Below are 22,328 nucleotides of genomic sequence, written 5' to 3'. Positions count from 1 at the left end.
AAAATAAAAATAAGATTTATATGTATATTTTAATGAAATTTTAATTTTTTTTCGAGAGTTTAGCTTAATATTTTGACCAAATCTTTTGTATTTTTATGTCTACACACTTTTGTAATTGTTATTTACATTTTCGGGTACTTCGTTTCCCGTTTCAAAGCAACTTATCGGAAAAAAATACAAGAAAACTCTGCCCGAGAGGAAATTATAAAAACCTTAAATTAAAATTGTTGTTAGCAAATATGTTTTTTGGCGCTGTCTCACAGTTTGTTTGCACACATCGGAGACTACTGGCATGACTATATTCCTTCCAAGGAATTCTTGTGCTGTCTGATGTTTGAGTCTGAATGTGTTATCTGTGCTGTCGTCGCTGTGTCGTCCAAATTACCTGCTGAAGTTCATCTTTGGGCTTATCTGTTTGACATCAGTTCATTTAAACTTGTTCTCCGTGGGTTCATGTTTAGATTTCTTAATTTGCGTTTTTAATTTATTTTTCCATGGCATACAGCGCAAAACTGAAAGGGCGTATGTCCAAGAAATTGTATTAATTCAAGTGTGTTCTTACTGTAGAGGTAAGCAGTTTTGATATATTTCGTTAATATACGAAGAACAATCTTTCTGATTCATGTTCAGAGTAATTATACTCGGTGTTTGCCAGTTTGAGAAGATAGCCACACATTTCCACATATCCGAGGGTAGTTTGTATCCAGCGCTCTTCTTGAATCTGAAGGACGAGTTGTTTCCGGTGCAGACCCCCCCCCCCTCTCCCCTCCCCCTCTAGCCACGAGGCGCGGCCTGTGATTGGCTCCGAAGCTGATGGCCGGAAGCAAGGATAAATAAATAGACTCGACCCAGTTACGCGAGGCTGACAGGGAATAAAGCCCGGGCGTGGATCTGGGACTGTCCCTTCCTGGAGTTCAGAAGACCCGCACTGCAAGAACTGTGTGGGCACCCAGGCGAACATGCCACCTTCAAACCCGAGGCCCTTTTCCTGAACATTTCACAGGTTTGCGCCCCTGGAATCAATCAACATATTTTACTACTAAATTTTGTTTTTGCGAACTGCAACTAAATTATTTGAACAGAACTGAACAGAACAGGACCAACAGCCATCTGCAAAGAGCTGCCATATGCTGTTGAATGTCTGACCGGCAATACAGCCATCTGCATTCTCCACTTTAAAGAAGAAGATGGAACCGAAAACTATATTCGTTCCTTTGGCAGTTGGTTCCTTCTTTTTTTCCCCCTTGCCATGGGTTTACGTGACTTACCGGGCACCCTGCGGATTGTTTCTTCTTGTTTTATATTATTATTATTTTTGGCGCGAAACCGGCGAAGGCGATCAATCAGCGAGAAGTCCGCGCCGCAGCGCCGGGCATAAAGCAGCCCCGTGACAGGGGGGTGGGGGTGTGGGGGAGGGGATAAATCATGGGGGCGTGCTCGTGGACCGACAGGTCGGGAAATAAAAAGAGAGGCCAGCTTCGACACTGGAGCTTCGATCTCCGGGCCAGGGCTTCTCCACTCCCCGCGGGACGCTGATGATTTAGCACCGCCTGTCTCTCTCCTCCTCGCGTCACAGCCACCACGGTGCAGTTTAAAGGGGTTTGCACCCTTCACGCGCGATTGCTCTCAAATATTAACACAAAGCACGCAGCACGTGCTCAGCACACATGCGACAGGATCTCTCTGCGGGTACTTTTTATAGTCAAAACTAGGCTGACGTAACTACTATCTCACCTGCGTGAAACTCCTAATGTCACAGCCAATCAAAACAATTACAGCAAAAAACGTATAAGTTCGAGAGAGTTCGAGATAGCAGTATTTTACGCTGTATATTGCAAGTTAAAAATTATTATTTCAACTATACTCTTTCGTTCGTTCAACACATTCTAGCGCCAGGCCGTGGACTGACGCGCATTCTCGTCGTGCATAGGGCGACTATGAGGTCTGGGCGATAACTGGCGAATAACTGGAGATAAAGGTGTGATACACGTACCTAAAGTGCTGTCAGGAATCTGTACCGGGAAGCCAGCGACTAACCACTGCAGTGTAACGTCGTCTCATACGTCCTAGCCAGCTCCCATTGGCTCATACGGGTGGAGGGGGGGGGGGGGAGAGGCAACCCTCCATCACATCACCGCGAGCGTTTGTCTCAGTCAAGGGCTGCAGTCCACGCCCGCTTGTTAGCAACAGTCGGCAGGTTGCGGCTGTGTTGACAAACACCCGGTGGACGTGGTTCGCCAAGTCCTGACTGACGCACTAGGCTGAGACAAGGCCGCTCTGAGGACTTGCTTACTCTCTGGAACCAGGTCAACCAAGCCAAACATTTTGCTCCAACTGTCACTGTTATGAAACTTCTACGCTGTCACAGTTGTATTACTTATCACATTATAAACAATCTATGGCTTGGCCTCGTGTTATTGTGTTCTCTTTTGTAGCACGTACTCTACGTGCTGGATACCAGTGAGCCGGGTGACAGTTGAGTTTATATTTGATGAACAAGAATAGCGAGACGTAGTCAATGCACAGCTGCTACGAAACCACAGGAAGCAGTCACGTTGCTCTTCTTCTAATCTCCGTGTCTTGCAGTCGCTATATGCCTCGATTTTACAGTTCTTATATTGCAAATTTTTGAAGACTTTTCAAACGTGGTTCACAATTTTTTAAATTTTTTTTTATATTTAGATCATAGTGGTTAACGCGTGTGTCCAATATCTGCTCTCAACATAGATGAGTCACCCGGAATCGAACGTTCGAGAAACTTGCACATTACTCGTAGCTAGTGTCCTGTGTATATACCAAAACTGTTTGTATGGTGCATGCATAAAACCCTTACCATAGTATATATAACTTGAATATGCAATGATGAAATAACAATGTGTGGATCTAACTGAGATTGCCATAACTGCTCAACATTTCCATAGTGGCGTCTGTTCACGAAAAAAAATTTAAGAATACGCTAAGAGCGGATGAATAGTTCCGTTTCCGGTTTTTCGTTTTTAAACTTTATTTTTAAAAGATCTAAAATGGCTAAAACGCTTGTTTTCAGAATAATTGTTGTGCACGAAATGCTCTGTGCAAATTATTAAAAGCGCTCAAGGGACTTGCATTCCACCTTTACCTTCAGTTCTCCGCCATAATGTTATGGTTACTGCTCAAATGTCATAGTTGGTCACAGCCTTGCGCTTAGAGGCGACACTGCGCTAGAAGCACCAGCGAGTCCCGCCTTACTTGCGTAGATACGCCCCTGAAGAGGCGGGCCACTTAACGATCTGTTGGTTATTGCAATTTGTATTTTTACTGTTATTTAATGTTATTTCAATAAATTCAAATATATCACGATAGCTCTCTTCTATTTTGTGCTCCGTGACAATGAAAGTGATAACAAACCCCGATACTGGAGTAACTAACAATAACGACAACAGACAGTGTGAGACTGTCTGCAGCCCTGGGAGAGGAGAGAAGTGAGGGTTGCGAAGCAGGCACAGCTCAACTGAACAATTAAAACATTAGTATTTTGTTATTCAACATGACTGCGTACCAGAGACACCACTTGAAACAGCGGTTATCATTAAAACATTCTAATTACATTAGTTGCGTGCGTGGAGGCCAGAGTATTTCGACAGCGGACACAGGCTGTATTTACTTGCAAACACGCGGACACAAAGGAAGATAGTCCCGGCGTGAGGCATGTCACGCGCCTGTGAAAACACCGCCGCGAGATGGCGCGGAGTAGTTGGCGCTATAAGTAGTGCGGCGGGTTGCCCTAAGGTCACTTCCTCGACCGGCGCGCGCGAGAACACTTCAGCAAGCATGCTCTACAGAGTAAGTGCGCTCTTGTGGCCTGCTAGACGTGTCTGCGAACATTGCTATGTGCTACAGGCTCATTCTAGTTATAATAAGCAAAATTAAACATCGTTCGAAATAGATCTACTATTCGCAGGAATATGCAGATTTGAAGGGGTAACACGAAAACATTATCAGAAATTATTCATTGGATTTAATTGAACGGAATATAACTAGTTGTAATTAATGTGCAACTATAAACTGAAATGAGGTCAAAATAACAATCTAAAGCTAGCAAATTATAACTGAGCGACTTCCAACACCGTCACTGCTTAGTTAGGGACTTAGTGACTTTCACGACCTGTAGACGCGCTGTCAGAGCTGGCGAGTCGAATTTTCCGACTTCGGATCCCGGTCGGGTAGAGGACTTTTCACTTGCGGAAAATTCCCGTCCAGGGTTCAGCACTGGGTGCGGAAGGCAACAGCGAATCACTACAGACTCATCTCACTCAGTGCACTCCAGCCACACCATCCTTCAGTCAATCAACTCATCATATGCTGTGTTGCCAGTTCTCGCAATACATTTTAATTGAGACGTGTAGCATTTAATATTACAATCATACTTGGTTATGGCGAGAAAATAATAACCCTTCTAAAAATATTTATTTTGTTACTGATTTTACAGTTTTTGCTAGCCATTCTCAGAAAAGAATCATTAATTAGCCAACCGTGATAGCTCAACGGGCAACGTAATTAAAATATTCTATTGTTATTAGTTCCAGCAGATTATCTGAGCTTCGGACTAACCCTTGTCAGAAGAAATGAGTATTCACATTAATGTAGTTCCTGTGACGGGTTGGGGAAGCCTTCATTTCACAGACGAGAGAGCCACAACCGAAGTTCCCCGAAGTTTACATGATTTCACAGTATCTTTAATGTAGCTATCCTAACCAAATCAACCGTCCACAATGTTTTAAAGTATTTATAATGTAGCTAACCTAACCTAATTGACCATTAGTATCCTTTTATCAACACCGCCATATTTATTTACAATGAACAAAAAAACAAACGAAAATGCACGATCGGGCGTTTCGCTCTCTCGTCTGTGAAAAGAAGGCTTCCCGACGTCCAGGTCTAGCTGCGATGGTGTTTCTGTCTGGCCTCACGCTCGGGGTGCCGGCTGCTTGCAGCAAGATGGCGTCCTCCTGAGAGGACTGCGCCCGTCCCACGCCAGCACTGCCGTAGTCTCGCAGCAGCACGAGTCATGCCGGGGTCACGTCACGACTGTTGACGGCCATTACGTGCTTCCTTTAAGCACTGCTAAATAGTGGGACTGGCGTTATAACTAAACACGTTAACATCTTCCGTTTTTAAAACTTGTTTCGTATTTAACTTTACAAATGCCTTAAAATGTTCTAGACACTGTAGTCACTAGCAGAAATTTTCCAGACCCGTTCAGTCAAAATTTTTGAAACATATGTTTAACTTGTTAAGCTAACCACTTGCGTCGCTGCTCACGTGTATCTCACGGTGGATTTTGTTTGCACCCGGAATTACAAGCAAAATATGTGATCAATTCCTATCGTTCTCAAATTAAAAAAAAATACAGAAAAACGTCAAGTTCATGTAAGAATTTAAAAAAAAAAAAAATTCTGGGATTTGAAATATTAAAATTAGTGAGCCCCTTTTTTTTAATATAATTACGTGTGCCGATTTGGTATCAACCGTTTCAAATATACATTTAAACTGTTAATATGTTAAACTTTTTCTTCCATACATGACTTTTTTTTGTAGAATTTGCATATATTTTATTTTAAAACAGGGAACAACATCGTCTTGATCTTACGCTTACTGAGCCTTGCCTGACGTTCAGGGAAACCCGTCTTGAGTGTAGACGCGTTCAGGAGAGTGTAACAGTGGCGTCTCCTGTGCAGATCGTCGCAGTGGCTGCGCTCGTAGCGGTCCAGGCTGCGGCCAGCCGCGGGCTGTGCTACGGCTGGAGGCACCCCGCGCCCTGGGGGTGGCACTGGGGGTGGCAGCACCAGCCCGGGCCGGAGGCCGGCGGCGGCGACGATGTGAGGGCCCCCGGAGACCCCGCCGCGCCGCCAGAAGCTGCCGCGGCCTCTTCGTCCAGCACGGCGGAGGCCGGCTCCAGCGCCGACACTGCGCCGGGAGAGGTCGCCGACGTGACTGCGTCGTCCTCCAGCTCCTCCGCCGCCAGCGCCGCTGACGGACCCGCCGGCGCGTCTGCCGCCAGCTCTTCTTCTGCGTCTTCCTCCGCAGCCGAGGCTCCCGACGACGTGGCTCGTCCCTTTCACGGCCATCCGTGGTGGCACCCCGCCCGCCAGGACGCCAGTTGCTCGGCCGCCGAGGTCTTCCCCGGCCACCTGTGCGGGGGCTGCGGCTACCCCTGGGTCCCCGCCTGGCCGTTCCCGTGGCTCGGGGCGGGCGTCGTGGCGTGGTGACCCCTGACCTGCCCTCCTCCTGGGCTGCCCCTGGTCCGTGTCCAAGCATCGCTCGCTGTCTCGCCAACTACGGAAAACTAGTTCTCTGGAATATTCAGCCAAGTGTGTTCTTGACAGTGCTGTACACTTGCAAAATTTATCTTCCCTAATAAATATGTGTGGTTATTCGTGCACTTGCTTATTTGCTGTCGTGAACTAAAGTGAGCAGATTAGCTTATTTAGCGCTCCACACATACGGTGTGGAGAACTTCAGAAAAAAACTACGCCGAATTAATGACTACTAGTGTGTACCCTGGGGGCGAATGAGTAGCTCTGTCTCAGTATTTCGTTTTGAGCTTGAAAATGGCTAAAACGCATGTTTTCAGAATAATTTTTTAGGCATGAGACTTCTGGTACACATTACTGAAAGCACTACTTTTATTACACCGTTATCTTCATTTCGCAACTATCATAGTTGCCCTAACAACACTGATATAAATTACAGTAAATTAACGTACTTTTGGAGGAAGAATTTAACTCAAATAAACGAAGAGTTCTTCGTAATTTCAAATAATTGAATATTCGTATTTCGACTTCCGAGTTGTATGTTTAGTTACAAACAAAGGTGAACACACACAATTGGACTAAAGAAGAGTGTTCTTACTGTATACTTAACAAATTCTTGAATGTTTTCTTAATATACGAAGAATATTTTTTGTGCTCATATTCAAAGTAAATGAACTCCGTAAATGTGTCCGTAAATTCACAAGAAAAGCCGTTAATAATCACGAAGATCCCTGGACACCAGCGGCGAATTTATATCTACAATTTTGAATTCCACCATTTTGGATATAATCATTTTGAATTTTACTGCTATTTTTTCTATAAAATTCCACCATTTTGTTTTCCACTATATTCCATTCTAGAAATTTCTGCCATTTTATTATTCAAATTTCCGCCATTTTGTATTCTAGAACTGTTCGCCATTTTTAATTATGACAGCATGCCCATCATTTTGAATTATGACGTCACCGCTGTAATTTGTCGCTACGAGCTCAGGCGGAACGTGACGAGTCATGCTTTTTTGTGCGTGCAGCCGGCGTTCATCGATTTATAGGACGTTATCACGTAAAACTTTTTTTTAAATAACTAACAGCGGTAGTCTCTGTACTGCAATGTGAGCGCGACGGAGGAGGGGTGCTGAAGGCGCGACAGAGACACCGCCAGTCACCGCCGAACAATCCGCTAATTACTCCCGGGGGGTTGGCAGGCCGTGGGGCGAGGCTCCAATCACAGCCGGGCAGCGCGCCAGGGTCTCTGCCAGACAGGGGGAGGGGTGAGGTGGTCCCGGGACGAGATAAATGGCGCGGAAACGCTCCCCGCCACCCCCTCCCCCCCCTCGCTCAAGGGCTGCACAGCCGCGACACTGGGAAGAGCGATGTTCCCCTGCAAGGAGCACTGAATGGAATGGAATCATCATCCCCTCCCTCCCTTCGTTTCCCTTCTTCCCGAGGAGAAAATGGATTCTAAGAGGATCGCCCGCCTCACACCCTGACTGGTTTTCGTCTTCCGATGCTCTTAATTGCTTTCCGCGCCAAATCCAGGCATTTCCGTCGCTTCCTGCGCTGGGTGATAAGACAGAAAATTACTGCACGTCGAATCAAAGGCTTGTTTTCCCAACTTGATCTTTTTCGTTGCTCCAGAGAACACAAGTAACTATGGGACAATTCAGAAATTGCAAATTGAATGATTCGATACTCGACGTACCTGCTCCGGTAGCGAATTCTAGCAGTGGGTGCAAAACTAAGTGAGATTCACATTTAGAAATTTAGTGAGTGATATTGAATACTAGTTCATATAACTAAAAACATTCATTTATTGTGAATATTAATGATATAAATTGTGTTTATAAACTTTTTCAAGTGTATTTACAGAAGTGATATTTTGTTCCCGTAGGTATAATTTATTTGAATTATAAATGACAAACTATTACAATACTATCAATATATAAACCAACACATAAGAATAAACATTCAGTATATTTATTGATTTTAATTATTAATTAACATTAATCTTGATTATTTTACTAAATTAAATAATTAATTTATAAACATATTATATAAATATTGAATACTGAGAAATTATTTAATTAATTTTTGTTACAATAAATTTCAAAATAGTTCAGTGTCTTAAATCAAAAATAAGTATAACTTCTAACTTGTGTACATAAGTAGTTTCTTTAGTTGCTTTGTCATTGGCAATAAAAAAAACCTTTTTAAAATAAATTTTTTTGTAACTAACAGTATGAATCCTAATAACTCGATTTTTAGTTCCACACACACACTTATCACAAAACTAGAATGAATTTTCTTGGAAGATCGAACACATTTATAAATTTACCACTTCCTGAGCGAAAGTCTAACCCGTGCAAGATCGTTCGATAGCAAAAAGGAAAAGGGGAAGAAGACCAAAAGGGCAGTAGTGATAATTTCTCTAATATTCTTTTAAAAATATACACACAACTTTATTGGATCACTGTTCATATTTATTTTTTTAAACATGGTTCATTAAAAATCACTTTACTTTCACACAAACTGCAAGAATGTTTGGACAAAACATGCAAACACACAATTGCATCATGATGTTCGATAAAGGTTTATGTATGTATTTTCAATAACGTTCTTGAATATAACAATGTTCTTTCTGCCTTATAATCTACTTTCACTTGAAACATAATTCACGGTCACTTGCTTGAAACCAAATTTCTTGGGCTATTTATTACGCTGCCACAGAACTGCATGGAGACACTGCATCTGAACTGAAGAGAAGGGAACTATTTAAGAAATAAGAAAACCAAAATTTTGTGTAGCTAAACTATCAACACATATTTCACTGCAAAAATTAAAATTCAGAAGGTATGAAAATAGTAGGTATTCTACACGTTACAAAACCATGACACACTATCACTGTTCCTAACACACAGTTAACATAAAACATGTTTTGTCAATTACGGTTGTGCTTTACACTTCAGGTTACAAACACCTGCATGTAAAAAATGTAAAACATAAATAATAATTGCAGTGAAACCTTCAAAAAATTAACCTCATTTAGAAAACAAACATTAAAAAAGTATTTCCATTTAATTTTGCAACTTTCAACTGAAGCAGAATTGCATATTAAGATTTGTCACCAGTCAGGACATTTTTTGTTGTTAAAATTCATAATAAACATTAAGTTGGAAGGCTGGGAATGTTTGAACAGAATTTAATGAAGGTGGCAATGAGAAAACTTGTTCAAATAATTTCTGCCAAGTCTGGTTGATATACATCTCGTTATTTCAAAGTTCCAAAAAGGCTTTCTTTCTGGTTTGTTTTAAGGCTGAGCTTCAATTTAATGTTGGATTATTGCATTTTCATATAATTTTTTTTATTTATTGTGATTTTTACCAATATTTCATTATGAAGGCAATAAAAAAATTACCTAATTTTTAGTTCATTTGTACCAGATATGCGATACACATTATCTGGCATCAAGCACAAACTCATAATTATGACATTTTCGCAGAACTAATTACATTTCGGTCACTCGTTTAACTTCATTTTCTGTGTTTCTGTAGCTGGAATGCATACAACATTACTCCTACAGTTCCTCTTTCAGAATATTTATTCACTGAAATTTGGAATCAGCAAACAAACAAAAAAATCCAACACTGCAGATGAAGCGGGGCCTAAATTTGGTTTCACAGTCGATGAGCATGTTACCTAGGCTTCCCAGTCAGAGTCGCGACAAACAAAAGCCGAGGTAGTTGACCCGACAGCTGACGAGACGGGCTGCGGAGGCGGGAGAGCAGCGGCTCGGACGAGACTAGCTGGCGCCGGTGAGGTCTCGCACCGCCGCGGAGGCGGGGCTCTGCAGGACCTTCCTGGACAGCCGCATCATGCCCGACACGGGGTCCCGGCCGAAGTACTTCACCTGCATCTCGCTGCCCGCCTGCAGTCCGAGCGCGCTGGGGTGGCTCACCTGCGCTCACGCCCCCCCCCACGCCCTCACACCTGCACTCCACTGAGGGGCGCCCCACGGCCCTGATCGTCAGTCCGGTCGAGAACACATGCGTACAAACACTCCAGGGGGAGAATAAGGTCTGGCAATCATCAACACATACAAGAAGAAACTTACTGATAATGTTCGCAGGCTTTCACGGCCATTATCTGAATTAGCTTTGCTTCTGGGTTGTAGCCGTGACCTTGGCGAATAATTCACCAACGTTTCGGTCGACATTGCAGTCGCCATCATCAGGGAGCAGTTAGCAGGTAACTGCTCCCTGATGATGGCGACTGCAATGTCGACCGAAACGTTGGTGAATTATTTTCCAAGGACACAGCTACAACCCAGAAGCCAAGCTACTTAAGAAACTTACTGATTATAAAAACGATCTCTCCTCAAATCATGGAAAATAATACTTGTATTAAAGGAAAAATCCAGCCCAGTGAAAAACTACCTACTCCGTTAAAACATATTTTAGCCACGTCGCCACTGCAGAATAAAATAACTTTTAGAACACAATGTTTTTTTTTTCACATGCGTCAGCTGAATGAAGAGACCCGGCCGGCGCATTGGCCATCGCCTGCACACGTCACGTTTGTAACCTTTCCTGAACTCTTCTACAGTTTGTGACTTTCTAGGGTCTTGTGATGTGTTCTAAGTGTATGTTTGGAAGGCTCACCTTGCGCTGGTCCAGCTGGGAGTTGTGCAGCAGCGTGGGGGGCATGGAGGGGTAGAGGGTCACCATGACCCCGATGTCTCGCACCTCCACCACCTTCGCCGTGTACACGGCTCCGAACTCCAGCTCGGGCTCCCGCTCCGAGGCCAGCCACTGCTCCATCAGCTCCTTGGCCTCCTCCATCGCGCTCCGGCACGGCGCGAACACCGTGAACGTGGTCTCCTCCGCCTGCGACACCTGCCGTGGCACACGCGCCAAACCCTGCTCCTCCCGGTCCCTCAGGCCGTCGCTGCACGTTGCCACCTCTTTGCCCCGATGTGCCCGTGTGTGGGAAAGTGTTGATAAAGGGGGGAATCGGAACGAAAGGAAAGAGGTGTGGGGACGCGGGCAAGAAGCACTAGGAAGAGGGGAGTGCGGGGAGAGATTATCTTGCGAGTGGGATTATCGTTGCGACGTCAAAATATTAACTAAGTATGTTCTACGGATTCAAACTGGGATACAAAAAATATATACATATTTTTGGGTTTTGATGAAACATTATGAACTTTATATGCTGAAATGTTAACAACCTGTTTCTCAAAAATCTCAAAAAAAATTTTATTGGATCCAAACAAATGTCTGCCAGTTTTATTTCTACCTCTGGTAAAATAATTTGTGACTTCTCCAACCCATCCCTGCCACTGTTTAATTCAAGAGCACAATACGAAATGCACTTTTATTTAAGAATACTTTTTAAAAATGCATTTTATTAAGGTAATAAAGAAGTATCGGTTGTAGAGAGCTCAATCAAAAACCACTGAAATTTTTAAGTTTATTTTTTATAGAACTTAGTAACTTTGACTCCAGTCGACATCTTGTATGAGATACTTGGAGATTGAGTAATAAAAAGACTTAGGGAAGTTCATGCTTCTCTTACCTTCATGTGGCATTAAACGAGACCTCAGATGGAACACCGGTGGAATGTAAGAAAGTGGCGGTATAACTATGAGCACCCCAAGAAAATCCAACAATCTACAGTACGAATACCACGTTTACCAGTCAACAGAAATCTTGGTCTAAGTTCTCCGAGATTCACACCCAGACTGTCTTGACAAAGCCCCAGTGTTCTGATGACTCCACCACCGAAGTCTTTCCCGATTATAAATGAACATGAACATAATTACGTAATTTCATGGCACAAAACAAAGGAAAATTAAACTGCAGAGTCAACTCACACCCCTGAATGTCTGTATGTACACATTTTGCATGCACACTATCGTGTTGCATTGGCTGTTATAAGTTAAGGTATTAACTTGTATTTTTTAAGGAGACAGTTTATACAGCATAAATTTTTATTTACTTGCTTGACAAGTGTCATTGGTAATCTACTTGTTCAGTCCTCCGGGCTGGGTGCATGACAGAGAGTGAGAGAGACAGCCGAGTGCCTACCTGCACTCCGGTCTCGACCATGAGCCGCCTCAGGTTGCTGCCGCCCGGACCCACGAAGCGGCCGCGCTTGTTGGGGGGCACCTCCAGCTTCTCGATCACCGGCCAGTTGTCCTTCTGCTTCCTGCGACCGGCACAGACGCTCACGAGGAACTCACCACAGCCCGTGGTGACATTCGCTTCCAGTGACAACAGGACATCTGGTGTCTTAACCACTGCGTCACCTCGTTCGATGCCTCACGTTCTACCACTCGTGAGCGGTTACTGTACATTCTTTTAAACAAGCATAACCCTGGTGACTTCACCTCGTTTTTAAGATCAAAATACCCACGTTACAAAACATAAGTTAATACGAAACTTGAACACAGCTTGCATTTCACCTGTTCAAATCGGAAAAATATTATAATAATTTGCTAAGAAAAATAAAAGACAAAATTCTGCATGGACACATCTACAATGCATGAACGTAAATAAAACAATTTACATAAACAACATCCACCTTATTATTGTGGATTCTGCACAATAAACCCAAAAATTTAACACTTCAAATTTATTTCCATAAATTATTTAGTATATTACATCAATGTAAAACGGTGAGCCATAGAGCAGTTTATTACTTGTTTCGAATTAGGATTTTACTGTATACTACGGTATTAATTTTTCTTTGATACTATCATTCAAACAATTACTTTTGATAATCGCTGCGTTGCAACACTGAACGTAACTTGAAGGAAGTCACGACCGTGCTCCCACCTGGGCTTGCTGAGCGTGTCGTTCATGATGTCGATGAGGGCAGACTTGGCCTCGGTGGCCTGCAGCACGGCCTCCATCACGACCTTGAGGGGCAGCCCCGGGACCTTGACGTCCGCCTGCAGGGCCGTGATGCCCTTCTTGGTGCCGGCCAGCTTGAAGTCCATGTCCCCCATGTAGTCCTCTATGCCCTGCGCAACCCCGCCCCCTGCACTCTCAACAGACATCTCTTGGATCTACCAGCTCATCATTATTGGTAAAGGCAAAAAATTTTTTTTAATGTTGTAAAACAAATTTAATATAAGGTATTAAATTATCTACCGTGTTTTCTCGCATAATCGTTGCACATTTTATTATAAAATCAAGTTTGAAAAGTAGGGGTGCGACGATTATGAAAGACTAAAGACTAAAACTGGAGATGGTGTCTTAGAAGAGTATTTTAACATATAGATGTACATAAAAAAACTATTGCCATTAAGAATAGATAAAAAAAAATCACAGCATTTCCAATCAGTGTACTGTGAATACGGAATACTCGAGAACGAATTACGTTTGCTGTCTAAGTTTCACTGATGAAGTAGTTGTGAAATGAGACCTATACTAGAACCGGAGATGGGGGGGGGCCACGCACCAGGATGTCGGTGAGCAGGCGGTAGTCCCCCAGGTGCTTGGTGTCGCTGCCCTCGTAGCGACTGACCAGCCCCACGGCCACGCCCGCGGCGGCCTGCGAGACGGGGACCCCCGCGTCCATCAGCGCCAGGCTGCCCCCGCACACGGTCGCCATGGACGACGAGCCTGCAGCGATGCCCCACTTCACAGCTCCCGCTCCCCACTGCCGCTCTGCCCGACGCAGTGCTCCGTCACGCAACGTGGGTTGCATGCAAACATTGTGATGCATTTCGTAAATTGGTTTTACAAATTAAAGAATTGAAAAAAAAAATACTAAACAACAAATTTTAACATTTTTAATAAAAACATAAAAAAGTGTACTTCAAACTTTTAATTAAGGTGCAGCAATCAAAATTGTTATTATAATTGATATTTTAGCGGCAATATTTGGCTTCATTAATTTTTATTGGTAAAATAAATAAATAAGCTATGTTTAAGAAATTGAGAATTTTATTTAAACAATTAAAATTATATTTTTAACTCTTAACTTTTTAAATATACGTATATTATTAAAAATAATCTCATTGGAGTACGTTTGCGCAAGTGAAACTACGTGAACGATAAATTTTAAATGGAGCGGAACGCAAACATACCACGGCACAAAGAAACCAAATCTTTGATAGATAACGTCGAACACGGCCCGATGAAGTGCCACTTACTCGTGTTATTATGCCCTGCCGGCTCACTGCGTGGCCATCTTATCTAGACACACATACATACTGTTTCTGCAGTAGTAAAGAAAAAAAACACACTTTTCTTTTATTTACATTAAAAAATGAATCCATCACGTGTATTTTTGTGATTCCATATTTTACAGCAAAATAACACACACACACACACAGAGTGATGGTATCAAGTACTGGTGTTTCGTGATGCTACGATTTAGATGCTACTGAGTATCCAGTTTCTTTTATGACACATGTCACAGGAAGCAACGAAATTACAGTGGTAGGTACCTTATCAAATGGTCCTAAAATTGGCCAAAAGTAATTTTATAAAGAACCAATTTAACATGACATAGAGAAATAATTTTTTCAAGGTAAGATGAAAAGGTGTCTTCTTAAGAAATTTGGTATTATTCATTTGAAATCCCTACAAATGAATACACTTTTGTGCATAAAATATTAAACAGTAATACCAGATTAAAAAAATATATAATTTTTTACAGTAAAACATATTATGAAAGATCTTATAACAAGCAATTTTTCTTTAGTATGAGTTTGCCTTATTTTATTTCGCGAACCACAAGTAGTAGTGACGTTCTGCCAGGAACACAGACGCACCGTTGGACTCCAGCACCTCGGACGTGAGCCGGATGGTGAACGGGAAGTCCTTGGGCACGATTGGTCGCAAGGCCTTCTCGGCCAGCGCCCCGTGCCCCAGCTCCCGCCGGCCCGTGGGGCCCGACCGGCCAATCTCCTTCGTCGCGTACGGGGGGAACTCGTAGTGCAGGAAGAAGTTCTTCTCTTTCAGGCCACTGAACATTCACACATGACTGTGATGTGTTTCAAATACTAACCCATAAACAATATTTATCCTAATGTTTCAACAATAGTGTATCCCGATATTCCAATGCTAGGAGGAATATAACCTTCTAAAATTCAGGGTGTTACAGTCTGTATAGTGTGGATAATTCTTATAAATTTTTCATGTCAGAAATACTTATTTTCTCTTTAACAGATCAACCACCCAGGCCCAAATGAATCAGCACACTAAAAAGTATCAGAATTTGAACTGGTAATAACTAGAGACAATATTTTATGATTTTATCTTCACGTTAATTTTGTTTTAAGCAGGAACTTTAGGTGTTATAGGTTTAATTTTTTTTTAATCTGTTTATTAAAAAAAAATGTACCTTACTGAACAAATATGACACTTAAATGTTCAATGATACTAACTTCTACAAAACAGTATCATTTTGACTGATAATTGATACTTTTTTACAATATAATGATTTGTATTAAGCATTTCTAATTACTCAAAGCAAATAAAAAGTTTTTTTTTTTGTTTGAAAAATATGCTAAATTTGTTAAGTAAAAATGAGTACCTAATAGCAGATGCGAGATTAAAGAACAAGTAAATTGTGGTACAATCGTCATGCTAAATAAATTAGGTAATTTCATTAAATTTAATATTTAAAAGATCACGGTTCTGTCATTAGAGTTAAATTTTGATTAAAAATGCTGATACGTTTTACGATTTTATTTGCATTGCATTTTCGTTGTATTTTGGTGTATTAACTTAAATGTCGGTTTAATATGCTGTACCGAATAACTTTTCGATGTTATTTTGGTTTTACTGAAATCCACCATATACTCTCGTCCCTCGTAAAATTACAGTTTTGTCATCAGAGTTAAGTTTTGATTAAAAATGCTGGTAAGTGTTACGGTTTTAATTGCATTGCATGTTCGTTGCCTTGTGGAGTATGGACGTGAATGTCGGTGCTAGGTGGAGTACTTGCCTGGTGAGGACGGTGACGGGGTCCAGCTTCAGGGCCGAGTCGGGGGAGTCGAGCGCCACCGTGCACAGCACCTGCGTCTGGCCGCGCTGGAACAGTGCCGAGCCGTGCAGGGGGCGGTACAGGTCCACCTGGCACGAGACGCTGCGCAGCTCGCTGGCCGTCCGCCCGTCGCACCTGCCCGCCGACACCCGCCCGTCAAGTCACTACCTCTTAATGTACTGTCATTAGCAACTGCCCCCCGCCGACACCCACCAGTCAAGTCACTACCGCTTCATGTACTGTCAACAGGAGGTCATTAGCACCTGCCCCCCGCCGACACCCACCCGTCAAGTCACTACAGCTTCATGTACTGTCAACAGGAGGTCATTAGCACCTGCCCCCCGCCCACACCCGCCCGTCAAGTCACTACAGCTTCATGTACTGTCAACAGGAGGTCATTAGCACCTGCCCCCCGCCGACACCCACCCGTCAAGTCACTACAGCTTCATGTACTGTCAACAGGAGGTCATTAGCACCTGCCCCCCGCCGACACCCACCAGTCAAGTCACCGTTTCCAGTAGAGCAACAGGAGGTCGTTACGTAGGAGAAATATTTGTAATCGGAAAGTCTGTCACGCCGTAGGTTTTTTGAAGTTATACTTCTTTAGGTGGGTTATGACGTATTCGCTACAACGGACTTTCACTGTACATTAAATAAATTTAAACAACACTATTTTTATGTTGTACGATCTAAAAAGTATAAAATACTCTTTAAATTTAAGTAATATTTTCAACAGCGACAGAATGATCAACAGCTCTGTATAAAGTATTTTTTTAATAAGCTTAAAATAAGAATCATGACACTGAAACAGGGTTCGTCCAGGCTTGCAGTCCACGGGTCGGAGCCTGCTCTCACCGTAGCTTTCAACAGCTCGCCTAAAGAATCTTATATATCAGATATACTGTTCTGTATCAGCCATCTTTGTTTGCATATGTAGAATAGTTTTTTTTCCCAACTAAACACTGCAATGATGCCACCATAATATTCTCACAGAAATACAGAAAACTATTATGACAGTTAATGTAATTTATATAAATATAGACTAGTTTCATCGGCCTTCATCTAAAATTTAAAGTTATTTTTTTGTTAATAATATTGATAGGAATTTTTTTTCAACACATGCCACAACTCATGCTCATTTTACTGTACAAAATAACGTGATATTAAAAAATAATTGATTTAAAGTTCAATGTAAGTTCATATTTTCTGGCAGCACTCGGATTAGTTTCAGAAACAATATTTGGCCCTCAGAGAGTGAAGAGGCAATCACTGCCGTTACTAGGGAGGCAAACCAGCAGTCAACTGGAGCAATTTTAGGGAGGGATCAAAATGTGGTTTCAAGCACTCTGGAATGTGAGGCTCTGCCCCACCTCGCTACACTCCCCCGCTGAGATCAGCCCAAGACAGAGCAGCTGCCAAACAACACTAACATAGCTACTGAAAAGAAAGAAACATTATCAAAACAAAAATTATTAAACAACATGGGAGATCTATTTCCTATTTTAAAAAAAAAGTTCTTTACATTCAACATTCCATGTAAAATAACGCAACAGTTAATTATAACATCAATTTACAACTTACTAATCTGTGTCAAGAAATTTATATTTTTATAAAATATATATGGTTAAGTAAAATGCTTTAAGAGCAGTTGTGGATAAGAGGCCATATTTAATGTTTTTAATAATAAATAAAATCATCATCAGGGAAATAAATTTCAGCACCCTACAATTTATTCTTAACGTTAATATGTAGGGAAAGGTTAAGAAAACTAAGAAAATAAGTTCAGCTATTACTACCCACCTAATATTTTCTTCAAAGATCATGGAGCGAAACGTCTCTTTGCAAATCTGACCGAACACTGTGGAAACCACGTTGGCATCAACAGGTTCCTCGAAGCCCTTGCTGAGTTTGTCCAGCACGTCCGTGCGGATGGCCTGCACGGCGGCGTCCCGGGACAGCTTGTCGTGCGAGCGGTCGCGGAACACCTCCCTCAGCCGCATCTCGCAGAGGCTCCTCACGGCTCGGACCAGGTCCTCGCTCGGGCCCGGGGCGGGGTCCACCGCGCGCTTGGCCTTGCCGTAGTGCCTCTGCAGCTGCTGTATGGCCTGCACGACGGCCTGGCACTCCTTCACACCCGCCTTGATGGACTTGAGCAGGTCCTGCTGCAGCACGTTCTCCGCACTGCCCTCCAGCATCACCACCAGGCTGTGCCTCGCCGCGGTCACCAGCAGGTTCAGGGTGCTCTCCGCCTGCTCCCTCCTCGTGGGGTTCACCACCACCTCGCCGGCCACCAGCCCCACCCGCACCGCGCCCACCGGCCCATTCCAGGGGATGTCCGACAGGGACAGCGCGGCGGAGGCCGCGTTGACGCTCGCCACCTCCGGGTCGTGGACCCCGTCGACGGCCAGCAAGTTGCACACCACCTGCGTCTCGTGGCAGTAGCCCTCGGGGAAGAGCGGGCGCAGCGAGCGGTCCACCAGCCGGCCGGCCAGGACCTCCCGCTCCGTGGGGCCCAGCTCGCGCCGCAGGAAGTTGGTGGGGATGCGCCCCGCCGCGGCCGCCTTCTGCCGGTAGTCCACCACGAGCGGCAGGAACTGGGCGGGCGATGGCTTGGCCTTGCTGACCGCCGTGACCATGACGGAGGTGTCTCCCAGCTCCGCGACAGCGCAGCCGTCCGCGAACCTGGCGTACTTGCCCGTCGACAACCTCAGGACACGCCTGGAACAAGTCGCAGTCTCCATTAAACCTGGCGTACTTGCCCGTCGACAACGTCAGGACACGCCTGCAACAAGTCGCAGTCCCCATTAAACCTGGCGTACTTCCCCGTCTACAACGTCAGGACACGCCTGGAACAAGTCGCAGTCCCCACTAAACCTGGCGTACTTCCCCGTCTATAACGTCAGGACACGCCTGCAACAAGTCGCAGTTCCCATTAAACCTGGCGTAATTCCCCGTCGACAACCTCAGGACACGCCTGGAACAAGTCGCAGTCCCCATTAAACCTGGCGTACTTCCCCGTCGACGTCAGGACACGCCTGGAACAAGTCGCAGTCCCCATTAAACCTGGCGTACTTCCCCGTCGACAACCTCAGGACACGCCTGGAACAAGTCGCAGTCCCCATTAAACCTGGCGTACTTCCCCGTCGACGTCAGGACACGCCTGGAACAAGTCACAGTCCCCATTAGACCTGGCGTACTTCCCCGTCTATAACGTCACGACACGCCTGCAACAAGTCGCAGTTCCCATTAAACCTGGCGTACTTCCCCGTCGACAACCTCAGGATACGCCTGGAACAAGTCGCAGTTCCCATTAAACCTGGCGTAATTCCCCGTCGACAACCTCAGGACACGCCTGGAACAAGTCGCAGTCCCCATTAAACCTGGCGTACTTCCCCGTTGACAACGTCAGGACACGCCTGCAACAAGTCGCAGTCCCCATTACAGCTGTTTCCTCAACTCAAACCAAGATTATGAACGTAGAAGCCTGCTAATTTACAGGTCTAAGCTGGACAAAGGCACAGTCATACCAAGAGACACACGCTGTACCAAAATCTGGAATAAAATATGTTAAGTTGTACTAAAAATAACTTCACACCGCTGAGTATAATCCTACACTAGAATTAATAGTTGTATTGAACTAGGTAACTAATAATCAAGAGGGCCTAACAAAACATGAATTAAGCTGTAAAAATGTCTTTACAAATGCAAATTTAAATAAGTAGGTTTACCGCCATATTTCTTTAGGGAATTACGTACAAATGATGAGAATGAATTTTTACGATGCGTGTGTAACATTCAACAAGAACTGACAATGAAAAATAATATTATGTGTGTGTGCTTTTAAAATTTATACTTTAGTGATTGATATTGAATACTGGTCCATATACCTAATTGAAAACATTTATTTACTAAGAATATTAGTGATATAAATTGTGTTTATAAACTTTTTCAAATGTATTTTTTAAGTGAGGGTATATTCACGTATCCATAATTTATTTGCATTATAAATTATTACATTATTATTCAGCAAAAAATTAAAGTGAATAAATTATAATAAACATCATATGTATTGATTTCCATTATTAATTAATTTTCTACACATGTTCATATTAATACTGAATACAAAGTATTAATTTTAAAAAAATTCTTTGATTGAATTTATACTTTACTAAACATATTTGCAATGTCACTCCAGTCCTATTATTATTTTTGTTTATAAATTATTTGATGCAAAATTAGTTTATTATTACACCAAGTACATAAGCACATGCACCAATTTTTTTAAAATGAAAAATCCTTAAACTCAACAAATACTGCTGTGTTTGTTTTGATATTATTAGTAGAGACTCCTACAACTAAGGACAGCGAGATGGTTGATAGGTGATAGCAAGATGCGTGGGATAGCCATGATGGTGAGAGATCTGGGGGTGGAATAAACGCTGAGGGCTGTTTAACATAATCTGGGAAAATCTGGGAAACAGGCTGCATAGACGGGTTACAGGGGAGAATTTACCACTAGTGGAATGGGCTTGTGGGTAAGGTGGTCGAAATGAGAGGGGTAAGAAAACTTCGAATGCAGCTTCAAAGTTTTGAGGAAATAGAACAGAGGAAGACTCCTTGCTACCAGGTGAAAACGCGACTATAAGCTTACAATTTTGATTCAATTCCATTGCAGTGAATACATTTTATAACCTCAAAAATACACACCCATTAGAAAAATGTATATCTACTTCTGGTACTCTTGACACGTTATCACTGAAATTTCTCAATGCTGCATCACATAATCGTCGAAAATAACTGGTGTTTCTTAAGTTTATGCTATCTGGTAATTTAGTACGTTTCCCACTTAGCCTCCTCAAGGGCGCCGCCATTTTTATTTATAATTGAAACAATATTTGCCAACTCTATCTGATTGAGAAATTTTTCACTTACATTTTCTAATGTGAATATAATGAAAGATATAGTTACAATTTTAAGTAAAACAACTCTTTTATGAGCTGAAAAACTTTAACTAAAGTTTTTCGCAGCTTTTTATTTTTAAAGTTTTTCTGTATCAAAATATAAATTTTGTTAATTGTAGGTATATATTCATTACCCAATTGTCCTAAACATGCTGTTTAAAAAGAACTTTTGGTTTTGTTTTGTTACCTACTTGCAGATTTGTTGTGGTCGTTGAACTGAAAACAAATACATGCTCAAAATTATTGTTTTCGTACTTTGTGTTTTATAACCAAGAAACATGTCACATAAATAGTGTAATAATTGTGGGGAAATCCGTGTCTGTTGACTATATTTTTTACTTCTGCGTCAAGATTATTTCCCAAAATAATTTTTAAATTGGACGACCATGGGTGTTCCAGCATTTTTTCGATGGCTCAGCAAGAAATACGTATCTGTAATAGTACCGTGCATCGAGGAGAAGGTAATAAAGTTTTTATTGATTTGTCTATTATATTTAAATACGTATTCATTAATACTTACATGCACGCTGAATTAGGGTTATTAATTAATGTGTACAAAAAGTTAAGTTCTGTTCTTAAAAAGGCTGTATACTTGGTATTAGCAAATACTGTAGAGGGAGAATACAGGACAGCTCGCTCGTTTTCGCGAGAAACCGACGGTGCTGCGCTCTCGCGGCTCGGCGTGATGACTACCCCTAGCTGCCGCGACCACGGCCGCGCCATACGAAAACCTCTGAAACTAAACTCGCTGAAGTACAAAGAGTAACCGTCAGAATTGAAAGGAATTATTATTAAATATTTTTTTAAAAAATTCTATTGCCTTATATAACGTAACAATTTTCCCCAAGTCAAAATATTTCTATTAGAAAAACATACTATCGTGAGTTGTAATATTTCCCACTTCCCGCATCAGTGCAGCGCACAAATAGCTATGAAACAGTATGATTATACAAAATTTTTGTACCCTAAAAAGCCTATTCAGTTGTTGTCGACAAGAATATGTGCGATTTTTGATGAATGTTTTGTAAATATTTTGAATATTTCTTGCAGGAATGTCAAATTAAAAATGATTAGAT

At 42.6% G+C, this 22,328-nt stretch overlaps 3 protein-coding genes across 5 annotated transcripts in view; 2 read left to right on the top strand and 1 right to left on the bottom strand.

The window, feature by feature from the left end:
• The first annotated feature begins 3,757 nt into the window (after positions 1-3,757).
• LOC134535670 (histone-lysine N-methyltransferase 2A-like) lies at positions 3,758-6,414 on the top strand. Its single transcript, XM_063374865.1, has 2 exons — positions 3,758-3,822; positions 5,718-6,414. The coding sequence occupies exons 1-2, from the start codon at positions 3,811-3,813 to the stop codon at positions 6,246-6,248; spliced, it is 543 nt and encodes a 180-aa protein (XP_063230935.1). The 5' UTR covers positions 3,758-3,810; the 3' UTR covers positions 6,249-6,414.
• A 2,312-nt stretch (positions 6,415-8,726) lies between these two features.
• LOC134536287 (polyribonucleotide nucleotidyltransferase 1, mitochondrial) lies at positions 8,727-21,184 on the bottom strand. Of its 3 annotated transcripts, none has more exons than XR_010075782.1 (10): positions 20,999-21,184; positions 18,092-19,009; positions 16,253-16,426; positions 15,075-15,268; positions 13,754-13,917; positions 13,126-13,313; positions 12,376-12,496; positions 10,951-11,184; positions 9,989-10,247; positions 8,727-9,060 (listed from the first exon to the last, which is right to left on the bottom strand). XR_010075782.1 is itself a non-coding variant. In XM_063376034.1 (9 exons), exons 1-9 carry the CDS (start codon positions 21,160-21,162, stop codon positions 10,092-10,094), a joined length of 2,313 nt encoding a protein of 770 aa, XP_063232104.1. In that variant the 5' UTR covers positions 21,163-21,178; the 3' UTR covers positions 8,727-10,091. The 3 variants fall into 3 exon arrangements, 1 of the variants encoding a protein (XP_063232104.1); XR_010075781.1 differs by having other exon boundaries at positions 8,727-9,045; XM_063376034.1 differs by having other exon boundaries at positions 8,727-10,247; positions 20,999-21,178.
• Positions 21,185-21,441: 257 nt separating this feature from the next.
• Positions 21,442-22,328, top strand: part of LOC134536285 (5'-3' exoribonuclease 2 homolog) — an 80,067-nt gene continuing 79,180 nt past the window's right edge. Inside the window, exon 1 of the mRNA XM_063376033.1 lies at positions 21,442-21,713. Coding sequence (XP_063232103.1) covers positions 21,639-21,713 — 75 coding nt within the window. The 5' untranslated portion in view covers positions 21,442-21,638. The remainder of the gene's footprint in view (positions 21,714-22,328) is intronic.

Source organism: Bacillus rossius, chromosome 10, assembly GCF_032445375.1.
Source record: "Bacillus rossius redtenbacheri isolate Brsri chromosome 10, Brsri_v3, whole genome shotgun sequence".
NCBI classification, from domain to species: Eukaryota; Metazoa; Arthropoda; class Insecta; order Phasmatodea; family Bacillidae; genus Bacillus; species Bacillus rossius.
This window is presented reverse-complemented; position numbering and strand designations above follow the sequence as displayed.